Here is a 23,434-nt window from a genome sequence, read left to right on the forward strand (position 1 = left end):
GCCGTCCTCAACATGTGGCCCCTATCTCATGGCCCAAGGTAGCTCTGGAGCCACAGCTGTCATATCAACCTTCAAGCACCAAGAAGGAGGAAGGAGAAGGAAGGAAGAGACTGACTTCTCCCCTTAAGGACATGTCCCAGAAGTCACGCTATAAACTTCTGCTTACATCCCACTGGACAGAACTTAGTCATTTGGCAGCATCTGGCTGAGGCAAGCTGTAAAATGTGTACTTTCTTCTAGGTAACTATGAGCCCATCTGTAAATCAGGGGTTCTACTACTGAGGAAGAAGGGCAGAAGAGATATTGGGAGAATACTAGCAGTCTTTGCAACAGGTAGAAACACGAATTCAGTTGGGGTTCTGTTAGAGAGTAACAAAAGAACCAAATCCTGGTTAGGCAACCAACAATGTGTTCTGCAGCCTGCATGTTTCATTGGCCCGGCCCTGGACTAGCTGGTAGATTGGCGGTACCAGATACCCTGGCTTGACATCCTGTGGTACACACTGATTCCTGGAACTTGGCTGTGAAGTCATCCCAACCCAAAACTTATGATTGAGGATGTAGTTGGAGTGGTTTCTCAAAAAGATGGATTTGTGTTTTTTATCTGTAAGAGCTCTTTATTAATTAAGGATTACAGATACTAAGTTTTTGTCTATTTAATATGTTGCAAATGGTTTCCTAGTTTATCATTAGCCATTTATCTTTATAGTGATATTATTATAATTATTGTTTTGACATACAGAAATTTTACATTTTATAAAATCAAGTATTCTTTGACTAGATATTTTTTACATTTCTGTTAGAGTGATCTTTCATAACCAAGGATCCAATAAATACTCACCTATACTATCTTCTTTTCTCTAACTGAATTATTTTTGTATCAGTCAGAAGTTGCATTCTGCTGCACATGTAACAAAAACCTTACTTACACTGGCTTAATAAGTAGAGGTTCCTTTTTCTCAGGTACAGAGCTGGTTCAGTGGACTCATGATGTCTTCAAGAATCCAAGCTCATTCCACACTTCTGTTCCATTAGCCTTCATATTTAGCTTTTCCACAAGTTCACAAAGTGACTGCTACAATTCCAGGCACCACATTTGAAGTCCATTTAGGAGGAAAGAGGAAGGGCAAAATATAAAAACTAAATGCCACCCGAATCCATCTATTTTATCAGGATCAGTATCTTTCCTGGAAACCCTATCTGTTAGATTCCTCACTGGCCAGAACTATATCACATGGCAAGCTAGAGTAAGGGAACTGTGGGAAGACAAGTATTTTTATGTGAGCATGTTGCTGTCCTGAATAAAATCAGATTTTATTGTTAAAGAAGGGGAAATGGATATTGGGTAGACAAAAATGTCTGCCATAATTTTCTATCTAGAATTTTTTTGATGTATGATATAAAGCAAAGAACTAACATAATTTTTTCCAATTAGTTAATGACTTTTCCAGCATCTTTATTGAATAAGCCATTCTTTCTTCATTGATTTGGCACACAACTACATTATATTTAAAAACATACAGAGGTTCTGATTCCAGGGGTACCTAAAAGACCATCCTTACTCTTGACAAAATATACAAAACAATCATTGAAAGCACTGGAGAGTAACCAAAAGCAGACAGAAACTGGAGGGTCGTTGACACTTGGAAGAAGGAAATGACAGTAGGTGAGTTTCCCATTTTACTGCTTTATGCCTGAAGGCAGCCCCAATCAGTGCCATATCTAAAATAGAAACCTGCCATCTCACTAACATGAAGAGCCAGAAAGATGAGGGTTACTTTAGCAGCCAGAGAATAAAGAAGGATGTCTAGGAAAGGTGAGAGCCACTGTTGGGAAGCACTGAATTCTGTATATAATCTCTGCCCAAACCTCTAGTTGCCCCCAAACTATGTGTGCATGGGCAGTGCAGACTCCAAGCAGCCAAGTTATGATTCAAACAATTGAACAGAGATTTCAGCTGGCATTTCCTGCAAGAGACACAGAGTTTCAGTCAAGTTAACTGCCTACTTAAAAAAAAATCAACATTCTTTGGAGGAATATGACAAAACCCAGAGACTCTACAATGTATCTTTCACAATATCTAGGATACAATACAAAATTACTACACATACAAGAATAGGAGATGTGACCTATACTCAGGAGAAGGATATCAATGGAGATCAATCTTAAAATGACTCAGATTCTAGAATTAATATTTTAATTCTAAACAAGTATTGTAAAGTATTTATACAATGCTCAGCAAAGAATGTAAGGTCTTGGGCCACTTTTCCCTCCTCTTGGAAAGGATATAAAAATAGATTATCCTTTTAGGCATATGTCCACATACCCTTCAAAAAACGAGTGAGAACTAACCAGGCTGGTGAAAAGGAAAAAAAGTGGTTTTATGTAGAAAAGCAAAGACAGGAATTATCATCCTCTGTATATAGAAAGTAAAACCAGCCAGCCACCAAAAAAGTAACACATATGCTTTTCTTTATCAATGACAGGTCACTGAATTGGCAGAGAGTTTTTGTCAAAGCCTTGGATTCCTAGCACTCTTGGGTCAGAGGTGGAAGAGTTAGCAGGTGTGGGATTACATAGCTCTTTGTGACCCAGTTTATTTACCACCCTTACTAAAAACCTAACTAATCTCTTCTCAGTGAAGTCTGTCCTGTAGCCCACCCACACCCTATACCTTCAAATGTTGTTCCTTTCAGAATTAAATACAGCAGGGTAATATCTACAGGGAATAGAGAAAAAGTAAGACTCAACGTGGTAAGAAGATTCCACAGGGGTTACAAAGCATGCTACAGATAAAGAGCAGCTCCGTCAGAAGCTGAAATGGGTCACCTTGTTAACTAATTTCTTTAATCTATCACTTAGGGAAACTGGCTCACCCACTGGTTGCTCCCTATTCTGCAAGCAAGTTTGCTCTGGATGGATTCTTCTCCTCCATCAGGAAGGAATACTCAATGGCCAAAGTCAATGTGTCAATCACTCTCTGTGTCCTTGGCCTCGTAAACACAGGTAAGGTCAAGACATTGGAATAACTGACCTACAGATGGACTGTCTGCCTGACAATTGTGGGTAAAGAGGGGTGCTGAACTCCCTGACTCATGTATAATACACTAAGAACCAGTGACAGAAAGCACTAGCTCTCTCATTTAATAAAGCATTTCTGTCACTAGTGGGCCCTCATTTCCATTCTGATCACCACCTTTGCTGGGTGGCACCACACTAATCGCCTGACCTTTCTCTGAATACTTTATGACCTCATGGACACTCAGTGGCCATTACTTTTCTGTGTGAGACTTATCAGTTGCAAGTTTGTTCCTCTTAATAACATCACCAGTAATAAAACACTTTGATATCATGAACCTTTTAATCTGATGCACTGAAAAGGACACAACATCAGTTTCGTGGTATTCTTGTCAAAAATGCATAACCTCACTCTAATCATAAGAGAACAATGGACAAACCCAAATCAAGGGACATTCTACAAAACAACTGATTAGTATTCTTCAAAAGTGTCAAGGCCACGAGAGATAAGGAAAGACTGAAGAACTGTCACAGACTGGAGGAAAAATCGTTACTTAGTACAATCCTGGATAAGATCCAGAAACATAAAAAAGGACATTAGTGAAAAAAATAAGGTCTGTAGTTTTGTTAATAATATTGTACCAATTCTATTCTGTTCAAGATCATTGTACAATAGTTATGTGTGTTGTCACAATTAGGAGGAGCAGGGTGCAAAATATAAAGGGACACTGTACAAGTTTTACAACTTTTCTGTAAAGCCAAATACAAATTTATCTAAAATATGTGGCAGGTATTATAAGAAAATTTTATTTAAAGAGTAATCGAGTAGTAGTTAAAGACCAAGAGGGAGAGAGACAGGCACAGAGTGAACAAGGAAGGGATGAAGGAAGAGAAGCTATGCGAGAAGGACGTGAACACTTGGAAGGAGAGAGAAAGCAGCAGTAGTTTCCTTCTAAGTGAAAATGGTTAGTGTTGACTTGTAAACTCTCCCTTTCACCAGTCAGTAAGTCATCGCACGGCACTGTTTTTGCCCACTGACACTTCTCATTAGCAACTGGGTCATCATGTAATTTCCATCCTCATTCTCCTCTCCCATATTAGTCCCCAGCCCCAGCCAAGAAAAGAGCATGATTCAGATCACCCAACTAATCACCTCTAACTTCCCCCACAAGTCTGCATCCAGGAAGCAGGACCCCTATTAACACTAAGGCCTCTCTTTGCCCAACAAGCTGTAAGCATACCCAGTCTCTCCATGTACAAGGGTACTTTAAAAAGTTCTTGGAAAAATGGAATTACAAGATAATATCAATCTTTCCATGAGCTTTTTGAAGACCCCTCATATTCCCTATAGGGCCTGTGAGGCTTGCAGAGCAAGCGCTGGCAAACAGTCCTGACAGCTAAGATGGTGTGTCTGCAGGCCTCCATCCTGTAGATGCTACTAGGCTTGGATAACCCTTCTCTTCCCTTGTCATTCTACAGGCACAGCCGTTAACGCAGTTTCTGGGGTAATGAATTTGCCTGCAGCTCCAAAGGAGGAATGTGCCCTGGAGATCATCAAAGGCGGAGCACTGCGCCAAGAGGAAGTACATTATGACAGCTCACTCTGGACCACTCTTCTACTAGAAAATCCAGGCAGGAGGATCTTGGAATTTATCTACTTAAGGAAATATAACATGGACAAATTCATAAACAACTAGGAACTCCCTTAGGGTTGGGCATGGTGAGAGGTCTAGTGACTGTTCTGCCTGGCATTTATCTGATCTGCATCCATGAAAGCATCTTCCCAGAGAAATAACTAGAGTGTCCCCAGAGATATGCAAGTCATCGGTCACATCTCACAATTTGAAGGAGTTCCTCTAACACTTGCACAGTGGAAATGTAATTATAATGAATTGTCATAAACCAATGCAGCCTACAGTTGCAAAATTGATAGTAGATATAGGTATAATTACAACATGATTGTATCAAATTTACCTCATATATAATAATATAATGAAGCTTAATATAATATTACTTATAATAAAGGTCACATAAACTGTATAAATTCATAACTGGTAGCTATAACAAGTTCATTCATTATGGTTCCTTTATAACCATAAACTATACAAAAGAAATTTTTCAATGTTCATTTTTCATTTTGTGGTCTAAACCTTTTATCTGTTCCTGAGTTGAAGAAATCACCCTTCTCTTCATTTGGTGGATATTGTGTCTTGATCATTTCTGATGTTTCAGATACTCTTTATATCATTGTACATTCCTCCTCTGGGAAGAGAGATACCTGGGCATGACTCACTAAGGCAAACCCAGAGTAGAGATCCCTAGAAACTTGAGCCACAGAACCTATGCCCATTTATTGCTCTCAGAGTACATTGAACATGTGAACACTCCACCATATATTGGAAGTTTGGAGAGGAGGAGTTGGAATTCAAATCCTGCCACTCACATATTTAGTCATTAGTTCATTCAGCAATATTTATCAAACACTTGCTAGGCATCATCCGACTATGACCAAATGAGAAACAAAACATCAACCTCCTATATACTAACCACTCAGCAAAGCCTTATATTGGTCAGGGCACAACACCCTCAAATTGGATAATTTTAGTAGAGTTAAGTAAAAAGAAGATTATTAACAAAAGTACGGGCAAGGCATAGAGAAATTATAAGTGATGGTGCAGTATCTCAAAGCTAGTTCCAGCTGTTTCCACCCTGGGGCCTGTAGAGACAAGAGGAGAGAAATATCACAAGAACCTGAGGATAGAAAGACCTGTTTGGAGAGTGCTACATGACAGGAGCTGTGACAGTAAGTTAAGGGATGCAGCCAGCCCACCAAGGATCATGAAGGAGGGGTCTCTCTTCCCTCCCTCTGATCTCTGGCCAGTGCTTCCCATTAGCTGAACAGAGGGGCAAAGGAGCAGATTGGTATAGACCATACAGGTCAGCTTCCCCCAGCACAGAGCCAGTGGAAAAGGATAGAGAGTGTTCTGGAGAGATGGATGGAGTATATCCAGCAGGAACCCAAAACTCCCAAATGTAGTACTTCCCTGGTAAGTGATGCTGGGACATGAGATGTGGGCCTGGAAACATGGGGGAACTTTTCTTTTACTGCCTCTGAATCTAAACGACTAGGCAACAAACCAGTCACAACAAACCTGCCAGCCACACGAACAAAGAGCTGGATCTGAGAATGTGAATATGGCTGGAATTTTCTTAGAGGCTTTTCCCAGGCTCTGCTCGGTGCAAGGGAGCAAGAGCGACCTGGCTACACCTGTGTGTGAGAAAATAGGTCAAAAACATGCAGTCCGGTTTCTGACTAGATAGCATAGTAACGCACAAGCATGCACACATGCATGCATTCTAGTAAAATGTGGTCTAATAGATGTCTCGGTTTCTGACTAATCAAGTTAACTCCCGCAGTCTCTTGCAGAAATAAGGCTCCCCCCTTCACAGTGAGGAGATGGAGTATAGTAACTCCTTTACTGAAGGCTGTAGACAATGTTAAAGCTGAGTTAGAATTTGCTTGAGGACCTAAGTGGGAGCTAAAATAAAGGAAGGAAACAAACAAGCAAACGATGATACATTAAACTTTAAAAGAAAAAGAGAGAGATTGGAACTGTGTTTATTACAAGTGGGAAAGGGGGAGGGGGAGAGGGTTGACAAGAAACTAGTTAAGGGTCACAAAGATTGATTGCGTTTTGTAAACCTGAGTATACTAACTATCCTCATTTGATCACCACATATTGTACACATGTATTGATATTCAGTTCTGTACCCCACAAATATATATAATCAATTATCTTTCAATTTAAAAAACTGTCAAAAACAAACAAAAAAAGATAATGTCACTGTTTATATCAACAAATATGTTTTAAGGCAATGAGCGCTTTTAATAAATAGGAAGATAAGTACGTAATGCTAAAAGATTTAACCTCCAAGAAGATGTAATATTTCTAAACTTATATACAGCTAATAACATAAATTCCAAATAAATAAAGTACTATTGCACAGGAAAAAAAAAAAAAAAAAAAAAGAATTTGCTTGGGGAGAAGTTAAACCTTTTTCTAAGTGAGGTTTTCCCTGGAATGGAGGGGGAAGATCTCAAAAAGTAGGTCTAGGAACTGAAACCATCTATCCCTACATAGCTTATTATCTTCACTAAAACGACATTAAAATTCCATTGTCTTTATCAGCATGGCTTTATTATTCGAAGAAACTCTTTTCTTTTTTTAATTGAAGCATGATCGATTATAGATATTTTTTGGGTACAGCATTGACCACCATCACCTATGTACAACATGTGTTGATCAAATCAATATTATTAGCATGTTCATTATTACAAATCATAATTATTCTTTATGCCCCTTACCTAATCTCTCCCCACTCCCCCCTCCCTCCCCCTCCCACCTCTAGTAACCATAGATTTGTTCTCTCCTTCTGAAAGATCGATGTATTATTGTGGTCTTTTCTTTCCTTCTTTCCTTCCTTCCCTCCTTCCCTCCCTCCCGCTCTCCTTCCCTCTTTCTTCCTTTCTTTCCTTCCTTCCTTCTTTATGGAAATCATCATGTCAAAAGGATAACTGCACTCCCATGTTCACTGAAGCTTTATTTACAACAGCCAAAATATGAAACCAACGTAAATGTCCATCCACAGAAGACCGGATAAGGAAAATGTGGCATATATACACAATGGAATACTACTCAGCCATAAAAAAAAGAATGAAATTCTGCCATTTGCAGCAACACAGATGAGCTTGGAGAAAATAATGTTAAGTGAAATAAGGCAGACACAGAAAAAGAAATATCACATGTCCTCACTCATAAGTGGATGCTAAGCAAGAAACTCTTTTAAAATGCTCAACTTTTCAATAGATAACATTAAATGACTATTACTCTTCAAGACTCTTTGGAGCCCTCACTTCAAAACACTGGCTTCACTGTGCTCACCAATCCCAAAAGATGGCATCACAATCCTTACCGAATCCTAATCAAGCCACCACACTGAAGCCTGACCTTAAACTAGATTACAATATGTCATAAATACCCTGACTTTGCCCTTCCCACTCTGACAGGCTACTATGACTCCGCCAAGGTGGTACTCTCTTTTACCTGGCTAAGTAATAAACTCAGTTTTGCCTTAACAACAGGTTGCTTATCTGGTCTTTTCCGGGAGCCAGCATTCAACAAGCCCTTCCCAAGAGCCCTTCCTCTTAAGGGCCCTCATCCTGTTCCTAACCTGGCTCCCCTGCCTCTTGAGTATCTGCCCATGTCTCCTTGAGTGGCAGAGGTTCCAGCAGCTGGAACCAAGCTCCAATTTCAGTGGAACCAGCAATAAAATGACTCTTGTCCTTGGACAAGTTCCAATTAAAAGAACCTAGCCTTCCTAGCTCACTTTATCATCAGCTCAAAATATATGTACAAGAAGGCCGGCCCGTGGCTCACTCGGTAGAGTGCGGTGCTGATAACACCAAGGCCACGGGTTCGGATCCTATATAGGGATGGCCAGTTTGCTCACTGGCTGAGCGTGGTGCTGACAACACCAAGCTAGGGGTTGAGATCCCCTTACCGGTCATCTTTAAAAAAAAAATATATATATATATATATATATATATGTACAAGAATGTCCATTTTCACAACATAAGTGGAATCCAGATGTGCATCACTCACTTCTCACCCACACTGACAGAAAAATTCAGCAACTCTTTGTGGATTCCAAAAGTAATTCCACTCTCACCGAAAGAATTGGTGTACTTGGCATGTACTTGAAAATGTAGCATTTTCCCAATATTTCAGAGGGGAGAAGGAAGACGGGGTTTGCATTTATTCAGTATGCATCATTTAACTCAAAAGATCCCCTTTGGCCATGTCTCTCTCAAAGTGAAGCTTCCTCCTGGCTCCACCTCTTATCTGATTCTGACCCCCAGATATCCAGCCTCCATCCTCATTTCTTCCCACATTTATCGTACAGTGGAATGAGGAGGGGTGTGTGTGCGCGCGTGTGTGTGTGTGTGTGTGTGTGTGTGTGTGTGTGTGTGTTAGAGAGAGAGAAAGAGAGAGAGAGAGAGAGAGAGAGCGAGAATGGAGAGGCTAACTAGCATATTATTCTATGGCACTATTCTAAGACCTGACAAAATTAGAAATGGCTTCCCTCTGTGATTTTTAACCTTAATCACAGCTTCTAGACCTGCGATTCTTAAAATGGCAGTGTTATGGGTTGAATTGTATCCCCCAAAATGGTATGTTGAAGTCCTAATCCCCAGTACCTCAGAATGTGACCTTATTTGGAAATAAATCATTGCAGATATTACTAGTTAGGTTAAGATGAGGTCATACTGGATTAGGGGGGCAATATGACAAGTGGCATTACAAGAAGAAGGCCACATGAAGGCAAAGACACATGGGGGAATGCCACGTGATGACAAGACAGAGATTCGAGTGAAGTAGCTGCAGGCCAAAGAACACCGAGGATGAAACCCACCACCAGAAGGTAAAAAGAGGCGAGGAAGAATTTTCCCCTTCAGGTTTCAGAGGGAGCGTGGCCCTATCAACAACTTGATTTCAGTCTTCTAGCCTCCAGGACTGTGGGTCAATAAATTTCTATTGTTTTAAGCCACTCAGTTTGTGGTACTTTGTTACAGAAGCCCTAGGAAACAAACACAGGCAATATCACAAACACAGTAATATCATAATCTTAGGCTACCCACAAAGACAAGTCACCTTGACTTGAATCCCTTGACTCAGAATTTCACTTCTAGGAATCCTCACGCACAAATGTGATCTGACTGAAACAGAATTGGGTCACACTTCCATCAAAACTCAGAACAATCCCATCTCACTCAGAGTAAAGGCCAAAGTCCTTACACAGACCTACAAATCCTGCATCACATGGGTCCTCACTGTCTCTCAGACCTCACCTCCTACTATTCTCCCCTCTCCTCTCCAGCCACCTGGCCTCCTACCTGTTCCTGGAACACACCCAGCAGGCTTGCGCACCTCTATGCCTGCAGTGACCCACAAAGCCAGCTGCCCCACTGCCTCAGTTCCTCACTCAAGAGTTGCCTTCTCAGTGAAACCCTCCTTAGTCACCCTAAATAAAATTCTAAACCTGCTCCAACATGTTATATTTCCCATCCCTGATTTTTTTGCTCCTTAGCACTTATCATTATCTATATTTTTGCTCATTTATCTTGTTTATTGTCTGTCCATAGTCCAGTTAGTATGGCTGCATTAACAAACCACCCCAAGCTCTTTCCACCATCTTTCTCTGCCGCCATAATGGTGTGCATGAATGTCCTGGCTGATGCTCTCAAGAGCATCAACAATGCTGAAAAGAGAGGCAAACGCCAGGTTCTTATTAGGCCAGGCTCCAAAGTCATTGTCCGGTTTCTAACTGTGATGATGAAGCATGGTTACATTGGCAAATTTGAAATCATTGATGATCAATGAGCTGGGAATATTGTTGTGAATCTCACAGGCAGGTTAAACAAATGTGGAGTGATCAGCCCCTGAGTTGATGTACAACTCAAAGATCTAGAAAAATGGCAGAATAATCTGTTCCCATCGTGTCAGTTTGGTTTCATTGTACAGGCAACACGGACCATGAAGAAGCAAGATGAAAACACACAGGAGGGAAAATCCTGGGATTCTTTTTCTAGGAATGTAATACATATGTACAAATAAAATGCCTCAGCGGACTGTGAAAAAAAACCACACCCCAAAACTTAGTGGCTTAAAACATAAAACATCTGCTTCACTCATGAATCTGCAGTCTGGGCAGGGCTCAGCAGGGACAGTTAATTTCTGATCCACTCAGTGAGGTGCAGGTGGCTCAAAGTTCAGGAGCCGGAATCATCTGCAAGTTTGATCGTACATGTATCTCATGCCTGAACTAGAAAGACATGAACAGCTGGAGCCTGGAACAGATAGGGTAACTTGGGTGTCTCTCTGTATCTTTGCATGGTCTCTCCACATGGTCTCTTGGAATGGCAGCTTCAGGGTTGCCGAACTTCTCATAGGACCTCAGGGCTACAAAGGCAAGTATCCCAAGGGAAAGAGCCGGGTGGAAGCTATATAGCCTTTTAGGACCAACCATACATTTTCAGTTGAAGCAGTTCTGAAGACCCACCCCATTTCAAGGAGAGGGAATACAGAATCCGCCTCTTGATGGGGGTGTGTCAATGTTACATCGTAGGAAGGGCATGTGGGATGGGCTACATATTGGTGTAGCCACCTTTGGAAAATACCATCTGCCACAGTCCCCCTGCTAGAATGTCAGCTTCATGAGGGCAGGAGTTCTGTCTGCTTAATTCAGTGTACCCTCAGCGCCTAGAGCAGTGCCTGTGCTGAACTAGAGAAGATCAGGAGGTATCTAGATGCAAGTGATAAGCTGTTTTGCCAGACCTAGAGTCAGGGACTTCTGAGAGCGATGAAAACAGGGCAAGAAGCCCAGATTTGCAAAATTGTCAACAGATTGTCAACAGGATGGGGGTGGGAGGGCTGATTAGGAGATGCGTGCCAAGACAGGAGCATGATAAGATGACAAATTTACAGCCAAAGTCAAGTTAACAGTAGTTTTTGCCTTTAGCCTGAATGTTTAAGAGTCCTCTTTAGGCCCAAAGACACAGTAAGACTTCAGCCTGTGTTCATTATAAATCAGCCTTTCCCTGATCCTGCCCACTCCCGGCTCATGCAGGGCATGTGGAGAGCAAGAGCAGCTGCGAGTTAACGTTAAACTAAACCTTTGGTCTTCTCTAGGTCTGTGCTGGTAAATGTGTAACGACTAGCTCTCCAGGAAAAGGGGGGCGGGGAGCCCTGATTTGCTGATCTGTAGCATTTGCCTATTTCTGGGATGTAAATACGCTCACCATGGCCAATGTCAAGACACAACATGACGTGGCTGCCCGTGGATGAGGAAGAGGTGGCACCACACACTCTCTCAGGCCTGCACGGCTGCCCAGCACCTCAGATGGCTTTCTCTTTCCACATTCCCAACAGAATTGCTTATTCTGAAGGAGACAGCTCACTGCCTGTTGGGAAAATACAGGAAAAATGGTCAGGGCCCCTCAGATGTTCAGAATCTTGCCGAGCATTTGATGTAAATAGGCATATGCACTCAGGTGTTCCTTGGTTATCGTCTAGTGTAATTGCGCATGTGCACCCAGGTGTCCTGGGTTATGGACTTAAGCATAAGGATGAGTGGCTCTGATCCATGCCCCCCCCCATGGAGGGGGGAAGGGGGGCCACTGCCACTGCCGGACCTGTAAGCTGCTGCTGCTGAGGAAGCTGAGGACTGAGCTCATGTCATCTGCCAACAGCTCCTGGAATCTTTCCCAATTACCTAACATGGACCTGCATGTGAGGGGTCTGGGGACCTAGCCTGGCATGTGAGTGGTCTGGTGACCCAGTCTGTACAGTGGGTTTGGAGGGTCTGACCCCTAACTCTGACAATATAAATGGAAACTTAGTATAACTAAAATAATGAAACATTTTGGCTTTAGTTATGATTTGTCTCACTTTACACTGCCTCTCCTCCTCCAGGAATTAATGTCAAACTCTGATAGCATGAGTCAAACTGGCATTTTTTTTCTGTCAGTAAGCAGGGCCAAGCTGACTAGCAGAGTGACAGGATCTTTCTACCACCACCAGGGAAGAGGCAGGAACAAGGGCTCCCAAAGACACAGGAGACTCGCACTCCTTGATTCTGAGGGCGTCAGCATCTTGCCCGGAGCCAAGAGGTTCAACCGAAGTGTCAGAGAGCCCTGCAGTCATGCCCTTCATATTTATTAGCACTGTGTTCTCCTGGAAGCAACAGGAAACCCAACTGTCTGACAGTGGCCGGATCAAGTAGAGATATATTTTCCTCTCTTAACAAAACGTCTGGGTGGGGCAGACCAGGGCCCTCAGATACCCCGCTCCTTCTGTCGCCTCCTCAGCTCTCCATCCTCCTCCTTGTTGCTGTGTGGCCACAGCTGCTCCGCCTTCAGCACAGCTCCATGTTTCATGCCACCAGCTGAATCTGACCCCTGATGAAGAGCACACTGGGAAGCCACATCCAGGCTCCAGCCCACATCGCCTGTTCCAGAGCTACATCATGTGACCAGCCTTCTGTGCAGAGGAGAGGTTGAGGAATGGAGTTTTCAGCTGGGCACATTGGCACTTCAAACAAAATTGAAGTTCTGATAGGCAACCAGTAGCATCTGTCACAAGCATAAGTCACCACAGAAGCAGGGAGACACAGCAGAAGGACACAGCTCCCATGACATCAGGCTCCTCACCGTGCTGACAGTCTCCACTCCCACCATCCATCTGCAAGACCCTACTTGCTCACGGCTCCGCCTGTGCTGGAGGACATCCTAGGCCTCCCACCTCTTCCATTTCCCTTTGAGAAACTGTCACTCCCTCTCCTCAGTAAAGAATGTAATGAAAGGTCTCAGTATCAGGTAGGAGGGAGCCCTGAGGAAGTAACCTCAGAGGAGGTGACTAACACTGGCACAGGGGACAAACATCCCAGATGCTATTCCTGGAGAGCTCCTTCTCAAGGACAATTAAGTCCCACCTTGCCACTGAGTCTCTGTGCTACTTTTCCCTACACAGACTAGACCTTTCTCCTTGGTTGGACTGCTCTGGACCACACCAGAGCATAGTCCACAGCAAGCTTCAAAGGACTGGGTCAAAGATTCTCCAGAGCAGTGGTCTCCAAAACCTTTGATCACATACGTCATCATTAAAAAATGATTAGATACATGTACTTCTAATAGATATATAGTTATTACGTATATAATGTATGATTGTAATATTTACTAACACAAAACGTACACAGTAATAGAAATCTTACAAAGACAAGATAAAATTAAATATAGGAGATGGCCAGTTAGCTCACTTGGGAGAGCATGGTGCTGGTAACACCAAGGTCATGGGTTTGGATCCCCATACCGGCCAGCCGCTGAATACATAAATAAATAAATAGAAATTCCAATATTTTCTTCCTTTACCCCAGTAGTTCCTCCTACATGTCCCTTCCGGAGACCATGGCTCTAAAGTTGCACTACAGAAAGAAGTCAACATATGAATATGTTATGCTTCTAACCCATCCTTTTGGACCTGAGTGATAGGGCAACCCTTCCTTTGACTCAGGATGAGTTCCTATTCCCCTTCAAGGGTGCTGTAGGGTAGAACTCATCACCCCTTCTGGCATTGCCCACTGTCCAGGGAATTTTCCAAAAGTCCACATTCTTTATTCATGTTCAGCCCAGAGCCCCGGGACACACATGCTAATCAAGTCCCAAAAGCATCCCTTCATTTTTCAAGGGAGGTATGCAAACCAAAGCAATTTGCAACATTCAGGACAAAGGAAAACACATTGGCCCCTCTGGCATAGGTGTTCATCATGTTTCTCAATGTCTCCAGAACTCTACCTCAATGAGAACATCTCGGTACCCCTAGATTCCCATCCTGCCCCACCAGTTCATGGAGAATGCCAAGAAAAATCAGGATATCCCTAACATACTAGATTCAACCCCCCTGACCAATTCTTAACCTACCTAAGTTCTCCAGTTTTTAAAAAAGGGATAGATTAGGGAGTGGGAATGGGAACAGGGCAAATGTGAAAAGAGAAGTCAGATAAGAAAAGAGAGAGTTTTTTAAAAAGGTAAAATGGGACTTAGAGACCCAATAGTCACAGGCAAAAAGCCAGGAGAAACAGAAATACGTTTACACAGATCCAGAATACACAGGATGAGCACATGGACCTAGAGCAAAAGGTAATGTCACAAGTAGAAAGGAGAGGAGAAAAAATGCATTTTTTTACTAGACTTTTTTAAAACAGTTTTAGGTTCACAGCAAAATCTTGCAGAAGGTACAGAGATTTCCCATATACCCACTGCCCCCATGCATGCATAGCCTCCTCCATTATCAACATCCCCACCAGAGTGGTACATTTGTTATAATTAATGAGCCTACACATCATCATCACCTAAAGTCCATAGTTTACATCAGGGTTTGGATAAATGTATAAAGACATGTATCCACCATTATAGCATCATACAGAGTAGTTTCACTGCCCTAAAAATCCTCCATGCTCTGCCTATTTATCCCTCCCTGCCCCCAATCCCCAGTAACCACTGATCTTTTTACTTTTTGGACATTATTTTTTCAAATATATGTTCTGCCCTGTTCTCTCTTTTATCTCTTCTTGGCATGCCAATTATACGTATGTTAAACTGCTTGATATTTTACCACAGTGCTTGGATGCTCTGCTATGGTCATTCTCTCTCTCTCTCTCTCTCTCTCTCTCTCTCTCCCCCCCCTTCCTCCCTCCCTCCCCTCTCCCCTCTCTGTGTGTGTTTCAGTTTGGGTAATTTCTGCTAATACTAATCTTCAATTTCACTGATTCCTTCCTCAGCACCGTTGGAGCTACTAATGATTCCATGAAAGGCATTCATTATGTTGCTGTGTTTTCGATGTCCAGCATTTCCTTTAGATTCCTTCTTTGAGTTTCCATCTCACTGCTGATGTACCCATTCCATCTTGTGTGCTGTCCATTTTTTCCTTTAGAGTCTTTAACACAATAATCACAACTATTTTAAATTCTCTGCCTGGCATTCAAATTGAAAAGGAGAAAGTCAAACTGGCCCTGTTTGCAGAAGACATGATCTTATATATAGGAAACCCTAAAGACTCAACCAAAAAACTGTTAGAACTAATAAACAAGTTCATTAAAGTTGCAGGATAGAAAATCAACATACAAAAGTCAGTAGCATTTCTGTAGACTAATAGTGAACTATCTGAAAATCAAGAAAACAATTCCTTTTATAATAACTACAAAAAAATAATAAGATACTTAGGAATAAACTTAACCAAGGAGGTGAAAGACTTCTACAATGAAAACTATAAAACTTTGTAGAAAGAAATTGAAGAGGACACAAATAAATGGAAAGATATCCTGTGTTTATGGACTGGAAGAATTAATATTGTTAAAATGGCTATTCTACCCAAAGTGATCTACAGATTTAATGCAATTCCTATCAAAATACCAATGATATTCTTCACAGAAATAGAAAACAATTCTAAAATTCATATGGAGCCAAAAAAAAGACCCCAAATAGCCAAAGCAATCTTGAGAAAAATGAACAAAACTGGAGGCATCACACTATGTGACTTCAAATTATACTACAAAGCTACAGTAACCAGAACTGTATGGTACTGGCATAAAAACAGACATATAGACTAATGGAACAGAATAGAGAGCCTAGAAATAAATTCACACAACATAGGCAACTGATCTCTGACAAAGGTGTCAAGAATATATATTGAGGAAAAGATAGTCTCTTCAGTAAATGGTGCTGGGAAAACTAGATATCCACATGCAGAAGAATGAGACTAGACCCCTACCTCTCACCATATACAAACATCAACTCAAAATGGATTAAAGATTTAAATGTAAAATCCAAAACTATAAAACTACTAGAAGAAAACAGAGGGAAAATGCTCCACGACATGGGGCTGAGCAAGGAATTTTTAAATAAGACTTGAAAATCACAAGCAATAAAAGCAAAAATAGACAAGTGGGATTACATCAAACTAAATAACTTTTGCACATCAAAGGAAACTGTTAGCAGAGCAAAGAGACAACCTGCACAATGGGAGAAAATGTTTGCAAAGTATACATTTGACAAGGGGTTAATATAAAAAACATATAAGGAACTTAACAGCAACAAAACCAAACAACCCAATCGAGAAACAGGCAAAGGATTTTAATAGACATTTCTCAAAAGAAGGCATACAAATTGCCAACAGGCATATGAAAAAATGCTCAACATCATTAATCATCAGGGAAATGCAAATCAAAACAACAAGATGCCACCTCACTCCAGTTAGAATGGCTATTATCAAAATGACAAAAGAAAACAAGTGTTGGTGAGGATGTGGAGAAAAGGGAACACGTGCACACTGTTGGAGGGAGTGTAAGCTAGTACAGCCATTATGAAAAACAGTATGGAGCGTCCTCAAAAAATTAAAAATAGAACTACCATAGCATCCAGCAATCCCACTACCAGGTACACACCCAGAGGAAATGAAGTCAGTATGTCAAGGAAATATATGCTGTTTATTGCAGCACAATTTACGATAGTCAGTACATGGAATCAACCTAAGTGTCCAACAACAAATGAATGGATTTAAAAAATGTATATGTATACACAATGGTGCAGCCATTGTGAAAAACAATAAATATGGAGATTCCTACAGAAATTAAAAATAGAACTACCCATATGACTCAGCAATCCCTCCGTGGGTACACAGATGCTCCTTCATGTATTATGGAGTTATGTCCTATAAGTGAAATAAGCCTGACACAGAAAGACAAATACTGCATTGATCTCACTTATATGTGGACTCTAAAAAAGAAAACAAATACATTGAAACAGAGCATAGAAAGGTGTGGGGGAGAATGGAGGTCATCTCCATGGGGAGATGGAGATCAAAAAAGGTACAAAGTTGCAGTAATGTTGGATAAATAAGGATAGAGATCTAATGTACAATGTGAGGGCGGCAAAACTCCACCTCAATCCTCCTAGGGCCGGGCACAAGAATTAAACTGACATAAGACAGATTAATAGGAGAGAAGCACACAAATGTATTTAATACAAGTTTTATGTGGCACAGGAGCCCTCATAAAGTGATAAAGACCCAAAGAAACTGTTATGTATATAGGAGGAGTCAGTTACTTATATACCGAAATGGACAGAGATAGTAAACTGTGAAAATGGGATAAGACAAAGGGACTTGGGTGTGACTATTTAATTGGGTGGAGAAGCAACTGGGAAAATAAGAGTTAGTTTAACAAGTTGTTTGTACAGATTTCTCTTGGCCTAAACTTCTCATCCTTCATGATAAGAAAGTTGCTTTTTTTTTTCTCTAGCCAAGGGAGGACATCTTTCACGTGAGAATTTCACCTTCTGCTTTTAAGAAACAGCATGAAGGCCAAAGAGATCTTGGACCTGCTGTTTATTAAGTGTCTTCAGCTAAAGTAGTCAATATGCCAGAACGGCATATTTTTAACTTCTTCCATAAGGGCTATACTTAATAATATTGTATTTCATACTGGAAATTTGCTAAAAGAGTAGTTTTAGGTAATTTTATCACACACACCAAAAAAGGTAACTGTGAGATGATGTGTGTGTTAATTTGCTTGACTGTAGTGATCATTTCACTATACATATGTGTATGAAAAAATGGATTCTGAAAAAATAGAAAAGTACCAGATGAACATCTGCTGAGCTGGGGAGTCTCTGAAGACAGAATTTTCTGGGAAAGAGGGTAAGGAAACAGAAGCCGCAGAAGAGGACGCATTGGTACGCCGCATAACCTGGAACCAGACGGTGGAAAAGGGACAGGCCAAAAACACCCATGACCATGAGGGCTGAGGCCTAAAGGACACAAGAAACGGCAGTGTTCCCGCGTCTCTGCCGCGTGACTGCGCTGTGCTTCGGGGGCTCGCTCACGCCACGCTTGAACAGCCCTGTGGCACCCTGAACTCCACGTGACAGAGTGCGCGCAGAGGCTGCCCCGCCCCACGCCCAGAGGAAGGCGCTCCTAAGGAAAGAGAGGCTTTTCCTTTTCGCCGGGCTCCCTCTGTGCCGCCAAGGGTGACAGCGCCACCCAGTTGCCGAGTGTGGTGGTGTGCCGCACTCCACACCATTTCTTCTCCCGATTCGTGGCAAGGTTCTACGCCAGGGCCGCCACCACCTCTTCACCAGCGGGCCTGCAAGTGAGTCACCACTTAGGGCCGACGAACAGACCTAGCGGAGGTGGATCTGGGCTGAGGGGTCCGGCAGCTCGGCCCGGCCCCAGCCGCCCAGGACACCACTGGCACTGAGCGTGAGGAGCTAGACCTGCTCAATGGCGACAGCTAGTGGCCACCCTCAAAAACAGGGTGCCTCTAGGGCTGGCCCGTGGCTCACTCGGGAGAGTGCGGTGCTGATAGCACCAAGGCCACGGGTTCGGATCCTATATAGGCATGGCCGGTTGGCTCACTGGCTGAGCGGTGGTGCTGACAACACCAAGCCAAGGGTTGAGATCCCCTTACCGGTCATCTTTAAGAAAAAAAAAAAAGAAAGAAAGAAAAAACAGGGTGCCTCTGAGCTTCGCGGGGGAAGGAAATGTCAAGGCATGGGGAAATCAGGACAGATTCCCGGCTGTGAGTGGAGGCTGGCCATAGATCCAAAGCCATGCTTGGGTAAAATGGTTCGTAGAAACCCCAACTCTTTAAAGTGATGTACAGGACTCTGGCTTCTTTTCCAGTCACATCTCAGGCCATGTGCTCTGCTTTTGATTCCCCAAGGACACCGAACTGCTGGTCCTGCCGTTCCCATGCCATCTATTCTGCCCAGAGCGCTCCTGCTGCTCAACCTTTAAGGCTCAGCCCAACCTTGGCCTTCTGCAGGAAAGCTTTCTTCCCTCCCCACCTCCTCTCCCTCCCTCCCGCCTACCTCTCAAGGTTGGGACGGGTAATCTCCCACCCTATCTCATGCCTCTATACACTTTTCTGTATTTGTCTATCGCTTGAGTTTACCACACTTTAAATTTACCTTTAAATTTGTCTTATGTGTCTGTATAGCTACGGGAAGGTCCTGACTGTATTTTACTCATTGTTGCATCCCTAGTCCTAAACACAGTTCTTGGCACATATAAGGTATTTAATGTTTGAGAAATAAAGGACTCATAGGCCCAAATCCTGAGAAAGGCTTTAGAGGAAACGAGACCAATGGGAACAAAAGTCTGCATTTCAAGGAAGAGCTGTAGAAGGATCTAAAAGTCATGTCATTGGAATCCAGCCATTGCTCTTTGACCCACACCATCCTGGTCTTGCACCCTGTTAAGACCCAGCAGTGCTGAGCCCTCAAGGATGGGAGAGCCCCCCACCTCTTGGGAGCTCTCCTGACCTTGCCATCTCCAGAATGCCCTAAATCCCAGCTCTATTTTCCACCTGCCTCCTGCAAAACTTTCTTGTCAAAATGAAACTGCTTATTCACTAAGCTGCTCAAGCAAACCCACTCCAGGGATTTCATGCTAAAGGAAATATCTTAAAAGAAGAAAAACAAATAAATGTATGCATGAAGATGCTCATTTGCAACATTATCTGTAAAAGCTAAAAATTGAAAATGACAAAAATTGCCACATAAATAAAATTAAATTGCTCCATATAATCTCCGTTTGAATGAAATTATCAATCACATCATGCAAAAACTAAAGAGTTTCACCACATTGAAATGGTTTTATTTTTACTTTATCTTATTAGCAAACACTTCCATAGTACTTACTATGTTCAGGAACTATTTTACCATATGGATATTAACTCAAAATCCTCAAAACAGCCCTAAGAGGCGGGTGCTATTATGATTCCCATTATTATCCCAGAACACATTTGGTTTGATCTGACTTAAAATAGAAATTAAATGGCCTACAGGACACTTATTTTGGGGGACACTATGAGCCACTTCAAATATTTTTCTTCTGTATAGAGTAGTGTGACTCACATTCTTAAAAGAACTTCAGTGAATTTTAAAACTTACATGTTTTAACTTGTGCCATGATTCCATATATGGAGAGGTTCCATGTTAATCTTTCTAAATGATTGATTTTAAATGTTTCTTTTGGGCTGGCCAGTTAGCTCAGTTAGTTAGAACGTGGTGCTGATAACACCAAGATCCAGGGTTCAATCCCTGTACCGGCCAGCTGCCAAAAATAATAGTAATAAATAAAAATAAATAAAGTGTTTCTTTTTTCTCTTAAGGACAGACTTACAAAACTATATCAGACAAAATGCAGTGATTCACTGAAACTACTCCTCCATTTACATACAACTGCAGATCCTAGTGACAGCCCATTTCATCATAACCATTAATAAATAAGTCACAAGGCAGATGGTCCAAACTGCAGGTGCTGCTAAACCAATCGTGATAGCTAACATTTATTGAGTGCTTAATAAGTATTCTATAGAGCAGGTATCATCATTATAGCCATTTTACAGAGGAGGAAACTGAGATGCCAAGAGGTTAGATAATTTAGCAAGTGTAAACCGGCAGTAAGTGGTAAATCCAGCCTTCAAACCCAGGCAGTCCTGCTTCCCAGTGTGTCTGCAGATCTACTGCCTCAAGCTGCCACTCAGCATGAGAAACAGCCTGGAGTAGGTGACAGATGTGATACATAGAGTAATCTTGTTACGAAGTTGAATGTTATGGCAACTCCAAACTCATTATTGAAATTCTAGAAAATTATTATAACTCATATTCATTTTTATTATATGCATTAAATTATATTTACATTGTATTTGCCAGTGGTTAGTAATTATCCTGAGCAATGCTAGGCCACATGGCTACTGTTCAATAATAAGGAAATTATTAGACTGTGATACACTAACATTATGAAAGACCATAACAACACTAAAAGGTAAAAAACATGGGGGAAGAAATGAAAAATATTTATAATATAGTAAAAAAAGTGAGAAGACAAACACATAATTGTAGGTTTACTACGCTTAACGTATGCCAAAAAAAAAAAAAAAATGTGCATGTGGACAAAAACTAGAAGGTAATGTGAAAAATATGAAGGTAATTTGTGTTTGGGTGATAGGATTAAGGTGTTTACTTTTTCTATTTTCAAAAAAGCTTTTAGTGGTATTATACTACAATTTTTATAGAACTGAAAAAAGAAAATCCGAATGTCTTCCGACCATTTCTCCATCCATCTACCTTCACGATTAGTCTTTGAAGCAAGCCCCTAAAGTACTCTCTGACAGCAATCTAATCCACTGTGTTGGCACTTTTGATGAGATCAGTTTTGATTCAATTTTACTGCATTGATTTAAATATTCTTTCTTATGAATGATAGATTCTACTGAATATCAAAAAAGGTTGGAAAGGTATGTGTAGAAATGTATAGAAAAGGCTATTGAAGTTATTTAGGTTTAGAATATGAGGCCATTTGTGAAATAGTTAGGATAGATTAACCGAGGCTGTGCCAGGAGATGACACTTTAACCAGGAAGGACGACTGTCAGTTTCCGAAAAAGGTTCATACTATTAAATAATCTAATCTTATTACAGAGTTAACATCTACAATATTAAAGTGTTAGTAAGTACAATGACTATTGTGGAGGCTCTCACAACTCTTAGCTTAAGACACTGGCAATGCCATAAATATGTACAATTATTATGTCAATTAAAAAAATTATTTTTTTTAAAAGACACTGGTAATGATTCTGCCTCCCTAGGCTATATGAAAAAACAATATATATGGGAAGGAAAGTATGCAGAAGCATATTTTAATGAATAGAAGCTTCATATTGCTAATTTTTTTGTTGAATGATGACTGTCGGTAACTCAGCGATTTACATAAGTATATTTTTTAAAATAAATGATGTGATTTTTTTTTTTTTAGTCATAAACCAGGAATTCTCAGAGTCCTATTTATTGAACAACTCACACATACGCTGGGGAGGAGGGTGGTGCTTCAACTGAGCCCTAAAAGGCAGTAATTTCTCAAGTTTAGAAAGGGGGATTTTGTAAGGAAGGACAACTCATGATACTTGACTCAGGAATGGCTTTATTTCATATTCTGGCAGGCCCCAAGGGCACAGAACCTTCAATGAAGCACAAAGGAGAGGAACCAAAGCTGCTCTGAAGATTAACTCATGGTTTGTCCTTCTGGTATGAACAGAGATTGGTACCTGGGAGGCCCTCCTTTTTCTGGTCTACTTTACTATTTCCTTTTCTGTCATTCTCTAATATACATACACCCTTACCTCTACCCCCACCCCCCAGGCCCGAGGCTGCATCCTGTCAGGGCCCTTCAAGGTCAAAGCCAGTGAGACCACACTGCTCATGAGCCTAGGACAAGAAGTAACTTATCCCTTGCTCAATGCTGGACCCACAAGAATGGATCCACAGTTATTTGTGTCTTAAGGTTAGGGCTTTCAGATTCTTAACATCTATACAGCAGATAAATCTCTTGCTTATACTGAATGTCTCTTGCAGCATAACTTTGAGGTTTTGTTATGCTAAATGGCCCTCTTCCAACAATGATGATATAAAGCAACCAGAGATAAAGAAGACTGTGAACGCTGTCCTGCCACAAATGTGAAACCGTAACTCCACTGTAGAAAGACAATCTTGCAAATATAGGAGTTGAGGAAATATTTCTCTTCCTCCTGATGAGTTCAGACTGTATCACTTCTGAGAATGAATATTTGTCCTTGGAATGTTTGTGTGGACATCTGATGAAACAGCTACCAGCCACACACCTGGAAGACTAAAGAGGAGAGTCTGCAAGTTACCCAATGGGGAGAACTTGAATGGGAACAGACTTCAGTCTGCCCACCCCGAGCTGCTCTGCAAAACATGGGGTGCCAAGGCCACTGTGGAT

At 41.5% G+C, this 23,434-nt stretch overlaps 1 protein-coding gene and 1 pseudogene across 1 annotated transcript in view; both read left to right on the forward strand.

Moving 5' to 3' along the window:
* The window catches only part of HSD11B1 (hydroxysteroid 11-beta dehydrogenase 1), a 41,248-nt gene extending 36,178 nt beyond the window's left edge, over window positions 1-5,070 (forward strand). Inside the window, exons 6-7 of the mRNA XM_063114769.1 lie at window positions 2,863-3,006; window positions 4,498-5,070. Of these exons, the coding sequence (XP_062970839.1) occupies window positions 2,863-3,006; window positions 4,498-4,715 (362 nt within the window). The 3' untranslated portion in view covers window positions 4,716-5,070. The remainder of the gene's footprint in view (window positions 1-2,862; window positions 3,007-4,497) is intronic.
* A 5,204-nt stretch (window positions 5,071-10,274) lies between these two features.
* Window positions 10,275-10,707, forward strand: LOC134391270 (small ribosomal subunit protein uS8-like; annotated as a pseudogene).
* The last annotated feature ends 12,727 nt before the right edge of the window (window positions 10,708-23,434 follow it).

This window comes from Cynocephalus volans, chromosome 11 (assembly GCF_027409185.1).
Source record: "Cynocephalus volans isolate mCynVol1 chromosome 11, mCynVol1.pri, whole genome shotgun sequence".
NCBI lineage: Eukaryota > Metazoa > Chordata > Mammalia > Dermoptera > Cynocephalidae > Cynocephalus > Cynocephalus volans.